This window comes from Sciurus vulgaris (genome assembly GCF_902686455.1).
Source record: "Sciurus vulgaris genome assembly, chromosome: 11".
Lineage (NCBI taxonomy): Eukaryota > Metazoa > Chordata > Mammalia > Rodentia > Sciuridae > Sciurus > Sciurus vulgaris.
Genome location: NC_136472.1, coordinates 72,930,254 through 72,947,308, shown reverse-complemented (window position 1 = coordinate 72,947,308; position 17,055 = coordinate 72,930,254). Strand labels below are relative to the sequence as shown.

At 42.0% G+C, this 17,055-nt stretch overlaps 1 protein-coding gene across 1 annotated transcript; it reads right to left on the bottom strand.

Annotated features, from left to right (window-relative positions):
* Nucleotides 1–1,860: 1,860 nt before the first annotated feature.
* RPS3 (ribosomal protein S3) lies at nucleotides 1,861–8,589 on the bottom strand. Its single transcript, XM_079105072.1, has 7 exons — nucleotides 8,545–8,589; nucleotides 7,187–7,317; nucleotides 6,273–6,366; nucleotides 5,621–5,715; nucleotides 3,623–3,810; nucleotides 2,974–3,170; nucleotides 1,861–2,314 (listed from the first exon to the last, which is right to left on the bottom strand). The coding sequence occupies exons 1-6, from the start codon at nucleotides 8,572–8,574 to the stop codon at nucleotides 2,977–2,979; spliced, it is 732 nt and encodes a 243-aa protein (XP_078961198.1). The 5' UTR covers nucleotides 8,575–8,589; the 3' UTR covers nucleotides 1,861–2,314; nucleotides 2,974–2,976.
* Nucleotides 8,590–17,055: the final 8,466 nt, after the last annotated feature.

Sequence of the window (17,055 nt, the reverse complement as noted above, 5' to 3'; positions counted from 1 at the left end):
CAATAACCTGCAGTTTTCCCTATGTGCAAGTTCAGCAAATTTGTTTCTTCTCCAAGCTGCCACTTAACAGCAGTCTTGTTACAGCATCACCTGCTGGGAAGTTTACTTGTCTCACAGACATAAACAATTTTAAGTGGATTAATGAGGTTTGCAGAAAATTCATTAGGAAAATAATTTATCACCTACATATACTGCTGTGACTAGCTGTGCCAGTACTTAATGCTAAGGTCTCAGATGAAAAAACTATCTTAGCCTGTTGCCAGCACCCAGTTCTCTGTGAATACTCTAATTAGTTTTAACACATTTCATTACAAATAATCCTGTCTCAACTATATCAGCACACACTCAGAAATAACAGGAATAAAGTAGCTTACCTTAGTGAAAACATCTGGGCTTGGGGTATGGCTCAGTGGTAAAGCCCTTAATAAGCATGCTCAAGGACCTGGATTTGACCCCCAGCACCACCCAAAGTACAAAACTCCATTTTTAGCAAAATTTGCAAAACACCAGTAGTTTTAGCCACAAGGGATAAATAAAATCACTTTCCCAGTTCTGCTGGAAGGGAAGAGCCATGGGGTAACTATCCAAGCAGTTTAAACAACTGTGAACATTTAATTTTTTTCTAATTGCTTTCTCAGAGACATACTAAAATTTGTATATAAGAACTGCCTGTGAGATCTGGGAGTAGGCACACACAACCGTTTTACACATGCTGTTACTGATTAAGCCCAATGGGCAGTCTTTTACATCTCGCTGACTTTCCCAGAAACCTTTCATCAGCTTGAGAAAGGGCTCATCCTGGGAGAATGGTAGCCTGTTTTTTTGTTCATTCACACTTTAGTTTCTAGACTAAGGTATTACAAAGTAAACTCACCCCAAGGTCAATAAATATGTCACTAACACTTTAGCTATGCCAGTGATTAAAGAATTCAGAAGTCAGAGTCAGTACAGACTGTCCTTGCTATCCATGGGTTTTATGTTCAACAAACTACAGATGAATTAACAGAAACAGATTATGTCTACACTGAACAGGCATGGAGTTATTTTTAAGGCATAACCAATTCAGATGATTCAAAGCATATAGGATGATGAGCTTTGATTATACATGAATATCATGCAACTTATTGAGACTTGAGTCAAAGAGGACTTTGGGGGTCCTGGAACCAATTCCCTACAGACATACTGTGTAGGCATTAAAGGTTCTTCCAAATGGTCATGAGTTTTTATGCTGCACTTGTCACAATACAAGTTAATGGGAAACAGGGATATAGGTGTGCTGTTGACATTATTTAATTCAATGAGATATTAAGTCTTTACCACAGGCAAGGTAGTACACAACGTACAGTGTCCTGGTGTGACTTCATTTAGTTAACACAACCCAATAATCAAACAGCATGTATGAGGTGGTCTATGGAACCAGGCTACTTATCACCAGCCAGGTAGCATTTCCACCTGCCAAGCCACCTGACTTGGCCTCCCATTCCTTTAACAGCTGTCATTAGGAAGGGGAAGTCCTCTATGACCAATCAAAATGTTTTATCAGTCTTGTGGGATTTTTCAAGCCAACTTTACCCTCACCAATTTCACTTGAACAAACAAAATCATCCAATTTCTTACAAAACAGACACTGGTAGCAAATATTCCTAAACAGTATCATAGCAGATAAAACTGTAGACAATTTAGGTGTTTTTAATAGTATTCCAGGGTACAAAAACTAACTGCACAGGACTTAGGATGTGGATTCTAATGACAGTTTTACACTGCTTAAGCAATTCACTTCTAAGCTTTAAGCTCAAGCTGTCAAATCCTCTTTACACAATAGAGATGCTGACAATTCAAATGAACACACACACACTTAGGACAGTATGACACAAAAACATGTATTTATGTGCAATATGGATTTCCTTATACACCAGGAAAAAATAATCTTAACCCTCATAGCTCAGTAGCTGAGTGCATGCCTAGCATGTGCAAAGCTCTAGGCTCAATCCCCACCATTCAAACCAAATTCTTCTAAACCTAATCCTTAACTACAGGATAATTAATCAAGGTGCTGCCCTGCCAGCTGCCAGTCTTCACAATCCCACAGAGTATTTCTCTGGTGAGCTCTGCTTGGTTCCTCCAGTCCCAGCCCTTGCAAATACTGCAAATATGGCTTAAACCACAAAAGGATAAGTAATGTTCCACAGGCCAATATAACTCAGCTTGAACACTGGACAGAAAGTCTAGTCAGGCCTTATGTCTTTGTACAAGATTTTATTAAATGTCTTTAAAGAGCAATATCCAGACTCCAGATACAGCTGCCAAGGAGACCCTGAAACCAAACAGAGCACAGTAGTAAGCGACACTTCATCCGAGTATCAAGTTCCTTCACTTACCAAATGGGTACCCAATCCCACTTCAGGTTCACACTGATTAATAATACAGCAAAGGCATGGTGGTGCACACCTATAAACCCAATGACTCAGGAGGCTGAGGCAGGGGGATCGCAAGTTCTAGGCCAGTCTCAGCAACTCACCGAAGCCCTAATCAACTTAGACCCTGTCTCAAAACAATAAAAAAAGGGTTGGGGATGTGGCTCAGTGGTAAAGCTGCCCTGGGTTCAATTCTCAGTACCAAAAAATAAAAAATAAAATACAAGAGAGCATCAAGAAACAAACAAGAACTCTCAGATGCATAAGCTTGTTGTCAGGGAGCTGCTTAAGGACAGAACAGCTAATTACTAACGAGTGCCCTGAAAATCTTGAGGAAGAAGAGCATTAAAGGAAAATAATTTCAAACACAATAGTAAAAGTAGGATCTTAGACTAAGTCACCCCAACAGAACTGCTGAATTAAATGGGCCCCAGATTCCAATTTGTAGTTTCCCATGTAAAGCAAATGGAATCCAATTTTATTCACCAAGCGTTTATTACCACAGTGATACCAATATACACGCACACACAAAGGAATAGGAAGGACCTTGTAGACTTACCTGTTATGCTGTAGGTACTGGCTGGGGCATGGCAGGCGGCTCTGGCTTCCCACCCTTCTGTTCTGAGATGGGGGTGGTGGGCAGGATCTCATCTTTGGGTTCCACGATGCTCACATGGTCAGGCAGAGGCTTCTTAGGGCCGATCTTACCACTTGGATCCCAGGGCAGCATGATCTTCACTTTAATGCCCAGCACACCTAGAGGACATCAGATAGGACCTAGATGGTGTTTTACCAGCACCCCCCTCCCCATACAATAGGACAGAAGAGAGTTTTCTCAAGCACCATTAGATCCGGCCCCTTCTCAGACAAATGCCTCTAAATCAATCAATGAACAGGACACCTTTGCAAAAGGAACCCTGTGCAGCACCACAGAACATGGTACTGACAAGGACCAAGAGCAGGATGTGACCTTTCTGACTCGTCATCATATCATCACTGAAGGGTGCAGAGAAGGCTAAGAAAGACAAACAACTATCGATTTGATGATTTCAACAATACAATTTTTACATCCTACAAAGCTAATCAATAAACACAAGGAGTATAAAAATGCCCAGCTATCACCAAGACAAAACCCCACAAACACTGAGGTGTCCATGGAAAACCACATCTGCTTATGCCCTTTAACCTACACATCGCCGGCTGCTTACCCTGTCTAAGCAGCACGTGGCGCACAGCAGTGTCAACATAGTAGTTAACAGGGTCCCCACTGTGAATCATCAGGCCATCCACAAACTTCATGGATTTAGCTCTCTGTCCTCGGAGTTTCCCAGACACCACAACCTCACAGCCCTTGGCTCCACTCTCCATGATGAACCGCAGCACACCGTAACAGGCCCTTTGGAAAAACAAAGAGATGCACCTGTTATTAACAAAGACAAAATATACCTACCCACTCCACCAAGTTAAAAAAGACAGACAGACTCGGGCTTTGTATTTCCAATGATGCTTTAATGAAAAGCAAATCAGACCACAGTCTGGCGCAAGAAATACCAATTCTCTTCTATTCCTCTCCTAACTAATCTTAGGGTAATTTTTCTCAGGGAATTAATGTCAAGCTCCAAGCAACATAGTGATTTCCAACACTGGTTGCATATCACCTCAGATGGCTTTACTATCGAACACTGATGCCTAGGCTCTTCTCCAGACTAATTACAATGGCAATCTGCGGTGGCAAAGCTCAGGGATAGGTATTTCAAAAGTGTTCCCTAGGTAGTTCTCACTCGCAACTGAAGAACCACACTTTAAACTCCACAAGTATAGCCAGGCACACTAGCACATGCCTGTAATCCAGAGACTCAGGAGGCTGAAGTAGGAGGATCCCAAGTTTGAGGCCAGTTTCAGCAACTTAATGAAGTCCTAGACAATTTAGCAATACTGTCTCAAAAAAAAAAAAAAATTAAAAAGCTGGGGAAGTAGCTCAGTGGTAAAGCAACCCTGAGTTTAATCCCCAGTACCCCCCCAACCCAAGAAAATACACAAACCCACTCTCAGTTACTTAGGGTCCTCTATGGTTTACTGAAATATTCAACCTTTTGGTCTCATCCATTACTTTATACCCTGTAAGATACCAAGTGGATTATTAACCACCTCCAGGTCCTTTCTCAATCTCATTCAATCCTCATAACTAAGGTCATTCAGTCCTTACAACTAAGGACAACTGGCATAATGACCCTCATATAAAGAACCAAGGGTCAGAGACACAGTAACTTGCTTAGGTCGCAGAACTTCCAAGTCAACTCTATGTAGTGTCTGTAAAAAATCACGTGGAAGGCTCATTTAGACAGCTGGGCCACACCCCTGCAGTTTTCCACTCAATGGGTACTAGATGGAAACCCAGTTTTTATTCCTAAGTTCCCAGGTGATGATAGTATGTCAACTCAGGAACAAAACTTCAGAAACATTGTTATAAGCAGCACAACTGGCACTCAAATCAGGTGTCTTTTCCATATGTCCTTGCCTATACTACCCAACCCCACCAGGCCAATATTCCTGAAGCAGAACATTCATGTCATTCCTGGGGCGAATAACACCCCCTCTTCCAGGCTCCATAGTAAACTACAGTCTAAATTCCAAATACCAAGGGCAAGATGCTCTACAAATGGTCAAACTGCACAAAGAATTTGTCAACCCAATTCCCTCATGCCTTTTATACCTTTATCACTCCTCACTGTTCTATAGTTTATAGAGATTAAGTGTCTAGATTTTACGTTCTCTCCCACCAGGACTGTGTTCTCTCTTCAGAGCCCACATAAGGGTGAATTTATTAGTGGATCTGCATGACTTGAATCGAGGTATCCTACAAGTGCCAAAGCACATCTATTAACTCTAGAAACATAACATCAGCCTAGTTAATATGCTGAATTATTCCTTAGTGGGGACTTACAGGTCTATTTCTATTCTCCCAAAGCACTCAGAATACTTCTCCATTAGAGCACTGACCACCCTTTATGGCCTTTGCTTCTTTACCAATCTTGTCAGTCTACCAGTTCGGTGATGGCATTATTAACAGTATCTTTTCCCATGACTCTCAGAGGCTAGATAATCCTATCACTTTATGAGAGTTCATTTGTTAAATGAACAAAATGGCAGATACTATATTCTGATCCACACAAAAAGTGCATGACCACCAATTTCAGGATACTTACCTCCGCACAGCAAGCCCTCCTAGGAGTTTGTATCGCAGTGACTCTGCCTGGGCAATGGCACACAGACCTCTTGTGGCCACCTTTTCAGCATAAAGCTTTGAAGAAAGCAAGACACAAGCTGTTACCTTCACTGTTTTCAACTGCAAGCCAGCACAATCATCTTTTCCTACACCATCACATATATCACTGTGATATCCCTTAAGAACTGAAGCACTTCTATACCCACACATGGTACACAGTAACACAGGTACATGCTGACACATTTCTCACTGGCCTCACACTACTGGCTCACCTTAAAGTCACACCAGGAAGATCAAGAGGGATGCCAGTCTATCCTATGTTATCTTTTCTATACCCAAGTGGCATGTAAAAATTCTTTTAACTTAACCACCAGAAATTTGCTGAACAGACCTATAAAATTAAGCCCACTGCTCATGGAGAACTTGAACAAAACACCAATATATCTGTAATACTCAACTGATCATGAATAAAGATTCCAAAGTTACATTGAGGTTTTTTTTTTTTTTCCCCCTCTCCCTTCAAGGATTCTACTCTCAAATCTTTGTGGAACATTGAGGGTTTTTAAAAGTACCATTCTGAAGAGTCATTTCCAAGTCCACGATAATCTCTGGCATAAATCAGGACCACTCACCTCTACACTGCCCTCGGGGAAGCCAAATCTCTTCTGAACTACTGCAGTCAATTCTCGGATCCGTCGCCCCTTCTCACCAAGAACATTTTGTGTCCTAAAGGAAAAAAGTGATAACTCCCGATTCTCACAAAATCCTCTAACTTCAGATCTTACAAAATTCTAGATGTAGCTTTAAATCTTGCATGGTAGCAAAATTTCATTCATCTGCCACATACAAAACTTTTTCTTCTGGTGGTATTGGGGACTGAACCCAGGGGTGTTCTATCTTTTTAAAGACAGGCTTTCACTAAGTTGCTGAGGGTCTTGCTAAGTTGCCTAGGCTGTCCTTGAACTTGTGATCCTATGTGACTCAGTCTTCCAAGCTGCTAAGATTAAGGCATGTGCCACTGGGCCCAGCTTATCAAGTATAAATTTCAAATAATAAGAACTAAGCTAGAAATTTTAAAATTCAGCTTTCAATTTGCATCCAGGCTGCAGCCAAGTGGAGGAAAAACAGTGCCTTCCCAGTTTGCTAGCAGTGAACTAGTCCTCTCTGTCCGTCACACCTGGTTCAGAGTTATGGGAGGGTAGAAAGCCCCTGTCCAGCATTCTCCCCGACTCTCAGCATGAGAGATGTCAGTAAAGGACCACTGGTTAGCCAGGAGCAGTGGCGCATAGCTGTAATCCCAGCTACCCTGGATGATCCTAAGTTCAAGGCTAACCTGTACACCATAGTGAGACCCCTCTCAAAAATAACAAAAGACGGGGATGTAGCTCTGTGGTAGAGTACCCCTGGGTTCCATCTCCAATACTGAAGGGGGGGAAGAAACATTCACAAAGGTCAGATTCACTAGTTGTTTCAAAAGTTTATACAGAATAAGTCACCTTAGTATATACAACAATTATAGGTAAAGACCAATTAAGTGAGTTTTCACCTGGTGGCTAAGATAATGATTTCTGTCCTGGTTGGTGTAACTCGGACCTCAACTCCAGAGTAACCATCTTCAGCCAGCTCCCGAGTGAGAAACTCATTTAATTCAGCTTTGAAGATTCCATCAGCAACAAACTAACAAAAAAAAAAAAAAAAAAAACTTAAAAATTAGGACACAAGTGCAGGCTTACTTCCCCCTGGTCTAGTTTATCAGTCAACGAATCACTCATTAAAATGCAATACCTCCAACAATCCATCAATCATCCTAATACTTTTGGTGAGTGTGCCCACCAGGGACTGAACCCAGAGCAGCTTAACCACTGAGCCACATCCCACTACTTTTTGCTGGGATTACAGGCACTTGCCACCGCCCCCCCCCCCCCCCCCCCCCAGTTAATCATCCCAATACTCTTATTCCAACAGGAATACGGTAACCCTTCTCAGACAAATGCCTCTGGATCATCTTTAGTTAGGTTTCTTTTACCAGGGTCCTTTAAACTGTGCAACAGAACGTAGCACAGAGTAGGGCCACATGGACAAAGACAAACCACGTCAGACTCGTCATCATCTCTTCATCGAAGGGCTTAAAAATTTGTATTTATACAGGTAAAATTAAAAACTGTTCCAACGTGACACATATACAGTTCATTCAGCACAGCAGGGTCACCAGCATAACTTTTTAAAGGAGCAGTGTGGACTGAAGATAGCAGTCTCATTTGGCGACACAACTTGGTTGCAAAAATCCCGACCATGATTATCATGTCTTAACGTACTAATTAACTCATCTAGCAAATTCTACTCAGGAGCATAGAGGACTTAATTCTAAGATCTACAAACACAAACCGTCTATTTTCAAAGCTAATGAGTTTTTCAGCTCTGCACCACGGAATGACAAAAAATTAAACCCGAAGATCTCCAGACGGGGTGAGCAAGCAACTGTCAGTAGCTTCTCCAACTAAGGCCTTTGGGGTAAGAAGGCTACATGCAGATACTTAAATAGGAAACGAAAATACACTGCTGTTTCCCCTTTCCAAAGCCATGGGATGAGACGTGAAGGCTCACGTCCTCTAAGTGCTACATGTTTACTAATTTTGTCGACCAAGAAATGCTCACAAGTTTCTTCTCCCGGGCAGGTGGGGCGCCCAGTGCTCATCTAGGTCGGCAACTGGTGGAATTTATCTTCCCCACCACACTGTGCTCGGCCGCCGCGGGCCTCGCCCTCAATCCACCGCCATCCAAGGCCCACGGCAACGCAAGGCGGCCATAGCCGCTTCCTGGAACAAGGCACCGAGCTGTGGGTCTCTCGAGAAACTCTGGGCCGTGCGTCGCCAGGGCGCCCCGTGCTCGGGCCCAAAGGCTCACCTTCCTTTTCTTAGAAATCTGCACCGCCATCTTGCCGCCGCGAGCCCCGAAAGGAAAGGAAGAGGCCGGCGGGCGGAAGTGAGTATAAAGGGCGCGGAGCGACGACGAAAAGCTGCGCGACGTCTACACTGCGCGACGTCGATGTCTGTGGGCGCTCACGGGAAATGCAGTTTCCGGTAGAGAAGGCGTAAGAGAAGAGTAACGGAGCCCTGAGTTTGCAGTCTGGTTCTCACGGTTCAAAAACGAGCTACGTGTGGCGTAGAGATGGACATTACAGGTACAAACTCACAAAACGACAGAACGTGATCAGCGTGGAACCCTGGTCCCTAAACATTCTGGCTTACACTAATGCACGTCTGCTGAAAGCTCTAAATGAAAATTTTCAGGCACCCCCCCATCTCCTCCAATCTACGCCCATTTCTTCTGTTCTAAATGATAATAATAATACTTAACATTTATTAAATGCCATAGGGACTTTCTGTGACTTTTATATTATTAACTCACATACCCCTACTTTCATGAAAGTCTGTTAAATTTTGTATCAGAAGTTGGACGGAGTATTGTTTCGCCTGCTCATTCTTTTTCAGCTAAAGAAACAAGCCATTTCAATTTATTATGAAAATGTTCAGCATGGTGCGGTGGCGCACCCCTATAATCCCAGGGATTTGGGAGACTGAGGCAAGAGGATTACAGGTTCAAAGCCAACCTCAGCAATTTAGCAAAATCCTGTGTCAAAAAATAAAAAAGGCTGGAGGTGTAGCTCAAGTGGTAAGCACCCCTGTCCCTGTTAGATGAAAAATAACATTTCAGTGTGCCACTCACTTCACTTGAGCAAAATCTCTGGAAACTTCACTCACTTATTTTCTGGGTTTAGAAGCCATTTTGAGTATTTAATTCCAGCACTAAAACAACTCTGATGCAAAGTGACCTGTCCTATTATCATAGACTTAACAGTTCTGTGAGAGCCGAGTCCAGTGAGAGGAAAAGAAGTGAATGAACCAAAGATAGATAGGTGGGGACTGCTATATCTTGAATGTGGATTGAGATTGAAAGGAGATTGAAAATGATGCTCTGGTTATTTAATCTACAGAGAGAGAGAGAGAGAAGTAAAGAAAAAGAAAATGATGCTGTGGTTCCTGATTTCAGTGGTGGATGTTTCATGACAGCACTTGCTGAGATGAGAAATCCAGGAACAGGTTTCTTATCCCGCCTCCAGCTGTCCTATTCTTCTGCTCTTCACACCTCTTCCTGCCCAGGGTCTGTACACTCAGTGGTGTTAGGTTGCTGAAACCATAACTGACTAAAATACCTACCATGACACTCCTCTCACCAAATTGGAATAGTCTGTTTATGTGTTTCTCTCACTAGACCCTCATCTCTGTAGGAACCTGAACTAAGTCTGCTTTGTTCATTATATCCAGCACCAAGGGTCTGGCCAGGTTCAAGCCCAGTCAATACAAGTCTGTGAGCAAACAAATCCATGCATGTGTTCTGATTTTAGATCAGTTCCTGGTAGCATTTTTCTTACAGATTTGCTGTGAGTACTGTTTCTTTTCTGGGATGTTCATGAAACCATTCCGAAGATTCAATACTGAAGATGAAACCGTAGCAAGTGCTCTGAGGTAAATACCTCTCTTGTAGTTCTGTGATGCCTCATCTGCTGCCCTTCCCCAGTGGTTCAGGAGGCTGCCTGGGTATCATCCTCTGGTCCAAGGAGAAAAACCATAAAGGAAGACTTTGTCTTTATTATAATGCTCTTGACATTCTATTAATCTAAGTAATGCAAAAATATTATAGTGCAGTCATTGAGTTGTAACGAAGAGCAGACTGTAGGAGTGCCCTCATCTCTCCTAGGGTATCCAAAATGTAAATAAGATTTTATCCAGTTAGCCCAGTGTCACAGAACTGTCCCTAGGTATGTGGAGAAAGAAGACCATGTGTCTGAGAACACATACAACTTCATGGTCACGCTTGGACCATGCTTTGGGCCCCACGAACCCCACAGAGATACTTTCCTGAAATTCCTGGAATCCAAAGGTGAGCATTGCTGTAGTTGAATGAACACAGCCCATGGTTTCTGAGAGCAGGTTAGTCTCTTCAAGCCCAGTAAAATAGAACTTCATAGAAAGCATTTACTATACCACATCCAGTTCCAGGAGCATGACAAAAAAAGGAGAGAGATTTAAGCAGTGTGAAAGTGGGAGTGCCTGCCTCCCTGCCCCAGGAGGGCCTGGATCGGGGCAGGCGTGAGGGCAGAGAAGTTTCACCTGTTGTTGCAGGTACTCTAGCCTTGCTGTCCTGTGGCCTCATCATGGGGTGACCCTCCAGTTGAGCTGGGTGTTCAAACATTGATTTTCTTTTTCCTGAAAGACCCTAAACAAGTTAACTACTTTATCAAGTGTTTAATCAAAAAAACAGGGATTCTGGGCTGATGTTGTGGCTCAGTGGTAGAGTACTTGCCTAACGTGTGAGGCACTGGGTTCAGTTCTCAGCACCGCATATAAATAAATAAAGGTCTATCAACAACTAAAGAAATATTAAAAACAAAAACAGGAATTCTTACCAATGCTAGAGGAACATCTGATTCACAAAGAGGATACATCTATTCCCACTAGGATACCTCTTAAAGAATTACTGTTCCAGGTTAACAGTGTCCATATTTGATTGTCACTTACTTTTCTTTTTCTTTTTTTTTTTTTTTTCCTTTTTACCAGACCTGGGAATTGAACCCGGGTAACTACTTGGCCTTGTTTAATTTTCCTGAACAATCTGGCTTGCACATGCTAGACAGATACTCTACCATTATGTCCCCAGCCATTTTTATTTTATTTTGAGATAAGATCTTGCTAGACTTCCCAGGCTGGTCTTGAATTTGAGTCTTCCTGCCTCAGTCTCCAGAGTAGCTGGGAGGAGCAGTTTATGTTTGCCTTTTCTTATAATGAAAGTATAATCACATAGTAGTTGTGAAATGAAAATGAAGAAAAAAGAAAATATGGAAGGAGCTTCAAGTCTACAGAGTTTTGATCACATGGCCTCTTGTGAAACAGTGGCTGTCTCTGCCTGCAATACCAAATCTCATAATCCTTTCTTCAGAAAGTTCAATGTCTGATAGTAGTGATATAAATCTATACTAGCCACATGGATCTACTGAGTCACTGAAATGTGGTTACCCAGAGTGAAAAAGTACCCTTAAGTATAAAAAATACCAGACTTTGAGTATAAAAAAAAAGAATATAAAATATATAATTTTTTATATTGATTACATGTTGAAAGAATAACATTTTAGAGATAGTAAGTGATTTTTTTTTTAACAATACTGAGGATTGAATCCAGGGGCACTTAACCACTGAACTACATCCCTAGCCTTTTTTAAAATTTTACTTTGAGACAGGGTTCTGCTGAGTGGCCCAGGCAGCCTGCAACCCTTCTGCTTCAGCCTCCTGAGTCACTGGGAGTATAGGTGTGTGCCACTGTGCCCAGCTCTAAAATATGTTACTAAAACTAAGTTCACCTATTTCTTTTAGTTTTTGGTTTTTTTCACATGGCTACTAGAAAATTTAGACCACATTTGGGGCTTTCATTATATTCTGTTTTACTGTACTTCTGTAATCTTTTCAACTCTAGAAATCAATGGTGTTTTGCTTGACTGTTTCTAGGAGTCATGGCACAGGGATTGGCAGAGGACTGACAATTAGTAAGACTTAATGAAAAGTCTTACTTTTCATCACAGACTTAATGAAAATAAATGGTTTACAAGGAATTGCAAGGAATGTTAAAAACCAATCTTTTTTCTCTGTTTGCCTGGAGCCCTGGACAAGTTTCATGCTCTGTTGAGTTCCTGGGACCTCCCCACTGTGGCCCAGAAAATTAGCTCTAGAAATGTGGAAGAGGCAAATCAAGAGAATTCAGAGTTGCCGCTGAATCTAGTGAAAGGACACCATCACAGTCCTTCTTCCCCATACACACACCTTTTTCATAAACTGAAGTTTGAGTGGCCCAGTGAATGAGTAGAGGTAAACTCAGTGAGTGTAACTACTTGGCCTTGTTCAATTTTCCTGAACAATCTGGCCATGTGGCCACTCAATCCACACAGTGGTAGGATATGAATTTAAATCCTTGCCTTCCAACCATTCAGAACACCTTTTAAACTGAACAGTACTTTGGAGAAATTCTAAATTTTTTAATTTAACAAAACTTTACCAAGCATCTGTTTAGTATGGCAGAGTGTTTAAGGTCACAGGCCATTAAGCTAGACAACCTGAGCTTACATCCCTGATCTGGTTGTTTACTAGCTATATGACCTCAGGCAAGTTATCTCTGCATCAGTTTCCTCATCTGTAAAATGAAATGAAAATAATAAGTCCTCATTATGGCATAGTTGTGAGATCAAATGAATTATACAGGCAAAATGCTTAGCACATGGGGCATAGAAAGTGTTCAGTTAGCTATGATTATTACTTGGAACAAGTGTCTGTGCCAGGTCCTGGGGTCACTGATGAATCTGACTGAGCTCTTGGCCTCCCAGAAACTCAAATCTGGAGTTGAAGGTACAAATAAATAAATATGATAAGCATCTTGAGTGTCATGGTAGGGATAATTGGGCACTGAGGGAGCATCTAGGAGGGTAGGGGGTAGGAAAAGATGTCACAATGCTCTAATCCTTGAGCTGAGGTTCACAAGAGATACATATGTACCAGACCACGGGACACATCAGTCAGAGTAAATGGGCTAAAGCCTTTAGGAACAAAAGAACACCTTGAATTATGAAAAAAGTTTTCTTTTTCTGATTCAAAAATAACGAAATGTTTTCATTAAAGAAGGATTTAAAAAGGAAGAAAACACCCAGGAAAATAAAAATGATCCTTCACTGGTTAATGAAAACTTTGGGAGCACAAGATCTTTCCTTAGGATCGATATTCCCTGTAAGGAATAGATGTGCCCCTGTGATAACACATACTTGAGACACCATAATACACAGATGCACCGAAGGATGCTGGCGCCATGCTAGGAAGGTGGCGAGGGAGAGACAGCTCAGTGGAGGTGGGGAAGTAGGGAAATTTGCAGTCATCTCAATCTGTTTCTCATTCCAGTGCTGCTACTTACACGCTTTGTGAGCTCAGGCAAGTCATTTAACTTCCACAAGCCTCAGGTTCTTCACCTGAAAAGCAGAGAAATTATCATCACTCTCACCGAATTTCTGTGATTGGATGAAATGATATAAAGTTCTTGGTACAGTACCTAGCACACACTAAGTATTTGTTAGATGGCGTAGATTATCATTACTGTTAAAGCAAACAACTCAGGCATTTAGGTTTTCATTAATCTTCAACGATTTTGGTTAGGGCAAGTCCTTCAGCAAAGCCAACCTGTGGCTCACATCTCTGTTCTTTGCAGACAACCAAAACACCACTGCCTTTCATTGTTAAGCACACAGGACACTCACTATTTTACTACCACACAGCAGTTCCTCACTGAGTACATAGCCTAGAGCTCAGATCCTTAAAAAACTTGCGCTTACATTCTCCCTTCAAGAATTTGAAGGATTCAGTGTTCTTCTGTATCTTTCAAGTTATATAGATGTATATTTTTGAGTGTGGGAGGTTCTGGGGATGGAACCCAGGGCCTACTACATGGTAAGCAAATGTTCTACCACTGAGTTGCATCTCCAACCCAAGTTATGTAGAACTTTAACATAGTTAGAACTTTTCACCACGAGTTAAATAAACTTGCAAAAACTATAGTTTCCAGCATTATCTTAATGTCAACACTTGAAAATAAAGCAGTTAGTTACTATTTTTAGATGCCCCTGATCCATAGGGAACATAAATACCACAGACATTTGATACAATTATCCACTTAAAAATTAGCAAATTAAGTTTTCCCTGAACAATTACACATGTTGTGTTGTTATATTTTCTCCTCTAACTTATATTTCCATTCCACATAACACTGAGAATATCTTTGTGCACCCTGGAAAATCCAGAATTCCCAGTGGAGTTGATCCATGACCTCTTCCCCAGCCACTCCTCTTGCCCTTGTTGTTTGAGCTAACTCAGGTTTAGTCTAGCTGGGTAATTTTCCAGGAAGACCCAGCTGGGTATTTTCCCAGCCTAGTGACCCGATGAAATTTAGTTCCTTTCCATTCCCTTTATTTACTCATCAAGAAGGTTATGAACCAGGGTCCCAGCATGTAGGGACAAAAAAACACTTTTAGAAGATTGCTATTTATATAAGTAACAATTTCACATATTAATCGATACACCTACTGAGAGTTTATAATGTACCAGGAACTGTGCTAAATGCTTTTTATACATTATGGCTCCATAATCCTTACAATGCAGTTAAACCTGTTATCATGCTATTAATGCATTTTGCCAACGGAAGGATTCTGTCCTGAGATCAAAAACCTACTTCACTAAATCAAATTCCTAACATATAGGAATTTAAAGGGAAAGGTAACATCACTTTCTAAATATAATTGATAACTTTCCTTGAGCCAGAAGCCGCACATGGAGAAGTTAAGAGATACTTAAGGCATCTTAATTGTATTGATACCTGTTGTGAAAGTGATGGATCAAGACTGTGAATGGGGCGGGGCGTCGGGGAGATGGTAAATAGAAACCAGGAAATGACCTAAATTCCTTCTATCAAGTGCTTTTTTATTTTCCTGGTGGCCCTTGGGGATTGAACCCAGGACCTTGGCACACGGTAGGCAAGCATTCTATTACGAGCTATACCTCCGGCCCTCTATTGGATGCCTTTACATAACTAAAATGATAGTTGGTAAGTAGAATAAATGACTTGGGACCAAAAAGTGTTTCAGGATAGCAAGTCCAGTACAGTTCCATGGGTGAAAACAGGATGTCGCTGAAGAGCCGGAGGGAAGCTTGGAAGAGAAACCACTAGGGGGCAGCAGAGCACTGTGGAGGAGGGTCCGACGCCGGTGCCCTGGGCGGTCCAGAGCAGCCCTGAACCACCTTCATTCAATAGCCTTATTGGGGGACCCTTTTGCCTACCTTGTCTCACGAAGACCCAGCTTCTCATGCAGTGGAAGGGAGGCAGGTCGCCTGGAGGCAGGTTATGGTCCAATGCTGTCCAGTATGTAACTTCATACATAAGACACATACGTAATTTCAAGTTTTGAGGTAACCACTGAGAGCAAGAGATGAAAAAGGAACAGGTGAGCGAAGCATGGTGGCACATTCCTGTAAATCCCAGCGCTTTGGAAAGCTGAGGCAGGAGGATTGCAGGTTCGAGGGGGCCTGGGCAAATTAATAAGACCTTGTCAGGAAGGAAGGAAGGGAGGGAGGGAAGGAGGAAGGGAAAGATGTCTTTTTTTCCCCCAGTACTGGGATTGAACCAGTGGCTGAGCTACATTCCTGGCCCTTATCATTTTTTATTTCTAGACAGGGTCTCCCTAAATTGCTTGAATTTGACTTCTTCTTCCTCAGCCTCTGGAGTAGCTGGGATTACAGGTCTGGCTAATAATACTTTTTTCTTAATCACATAAATCCAAAATGTACTTCAACGTGTAATTAACATAAAACTTATTCAGATGTCTTACCTTTTTATAAAATGTTGTCTTTGAAATCCAGTATGTATTTTCTATTTACAGTCATTCTCAATTTGAACTGGTCACATTTCAAGGGCTCACTAGGCACTCGTGGATATAGATAGTTAATTTTATTCAGGTAGGTGCCTGCTGCAGGACAAGGGGTTGCTGGAGCATCCCCAGGAGACAGTGAGGCCAAGGACTCCTCCTTGTAGCCTTGTCATCAAGCCCCTGCCACCCAACACCTGCCACAGATATTTAGGACGAATTGACAGCTTTCTCCTCATCCCTCAGGCCACCTTCTTGATGCACTAGAGTTGCTTTCTAAAATGCAGTTTAGCCTATGGTGCCCCAGATTAGGACGTTTCCATGACTCCTCCAGCTTTCTTCCTTCAGTCTGAGACCAGAGATGTTCAGGCAAGATTCAGGAGGTTCAAGAGTTTAGATAGCTTAACTTCAAAAAAGAACAATGCTTGGGAAGTACTACTGACAGGAACTGGATTCTTGATCCAGTTTCACATGGAAAAGACAGATCTGAGAAGAGGCAAGAGAAGGCTGTAGACTCATTAAGCCTGGTGGGTATCCCTATTGTGTGACCCTGAACAACTTGCCTAAAACTTTCTCTGCCTCGGTTTCTTCATCTGTATAACAGGGAAAATAGTACTTGTCTAATGAGGTGGTTGTGAGATACTTACATAGAGCCAAATACATGTTAACTTTTAAAAAGCAACATTTGCATAATTGTATTTCAGCACTTTGAAATAATTATTGTTTGGCTATATACACCAACTACTGAGAACTCTCAGTGGTTATGCTGCCAGGGAGATGGGCTGGGCTTGCTCTGATCCAAACCTCTCTTGGTGCTTGGACTGGGCCATTCTGTCTCCTTTAGCCAAGTGGAGCCCATCATTACCACTCTCTGCCAACTAAAAATTTTTAACAGAATAAAGGAAAAGATT

Coding starts and splice junctions, on each gene's coding strand:
- RPS3 (XM_079105072.1), bottom strand. CDS start 8,574: ATGGCGGTGCAGATTTCTAAGAAAAGGAAG. Junction 7,318..8,544: donor AGATTTCTAAGAAAAGGAAG/GTGAGCCTTTGG, acceptor TTTTTTTGTTAG/TTTGTTGCTGATGGAATCTT. Junction 6,367..7,186: donor ATCATTATCTTAGCCACCAG/GTGAAAACTCAC, acceptor TTTTTCCTTTAG/GACACAAAATGTTCTTGGTG.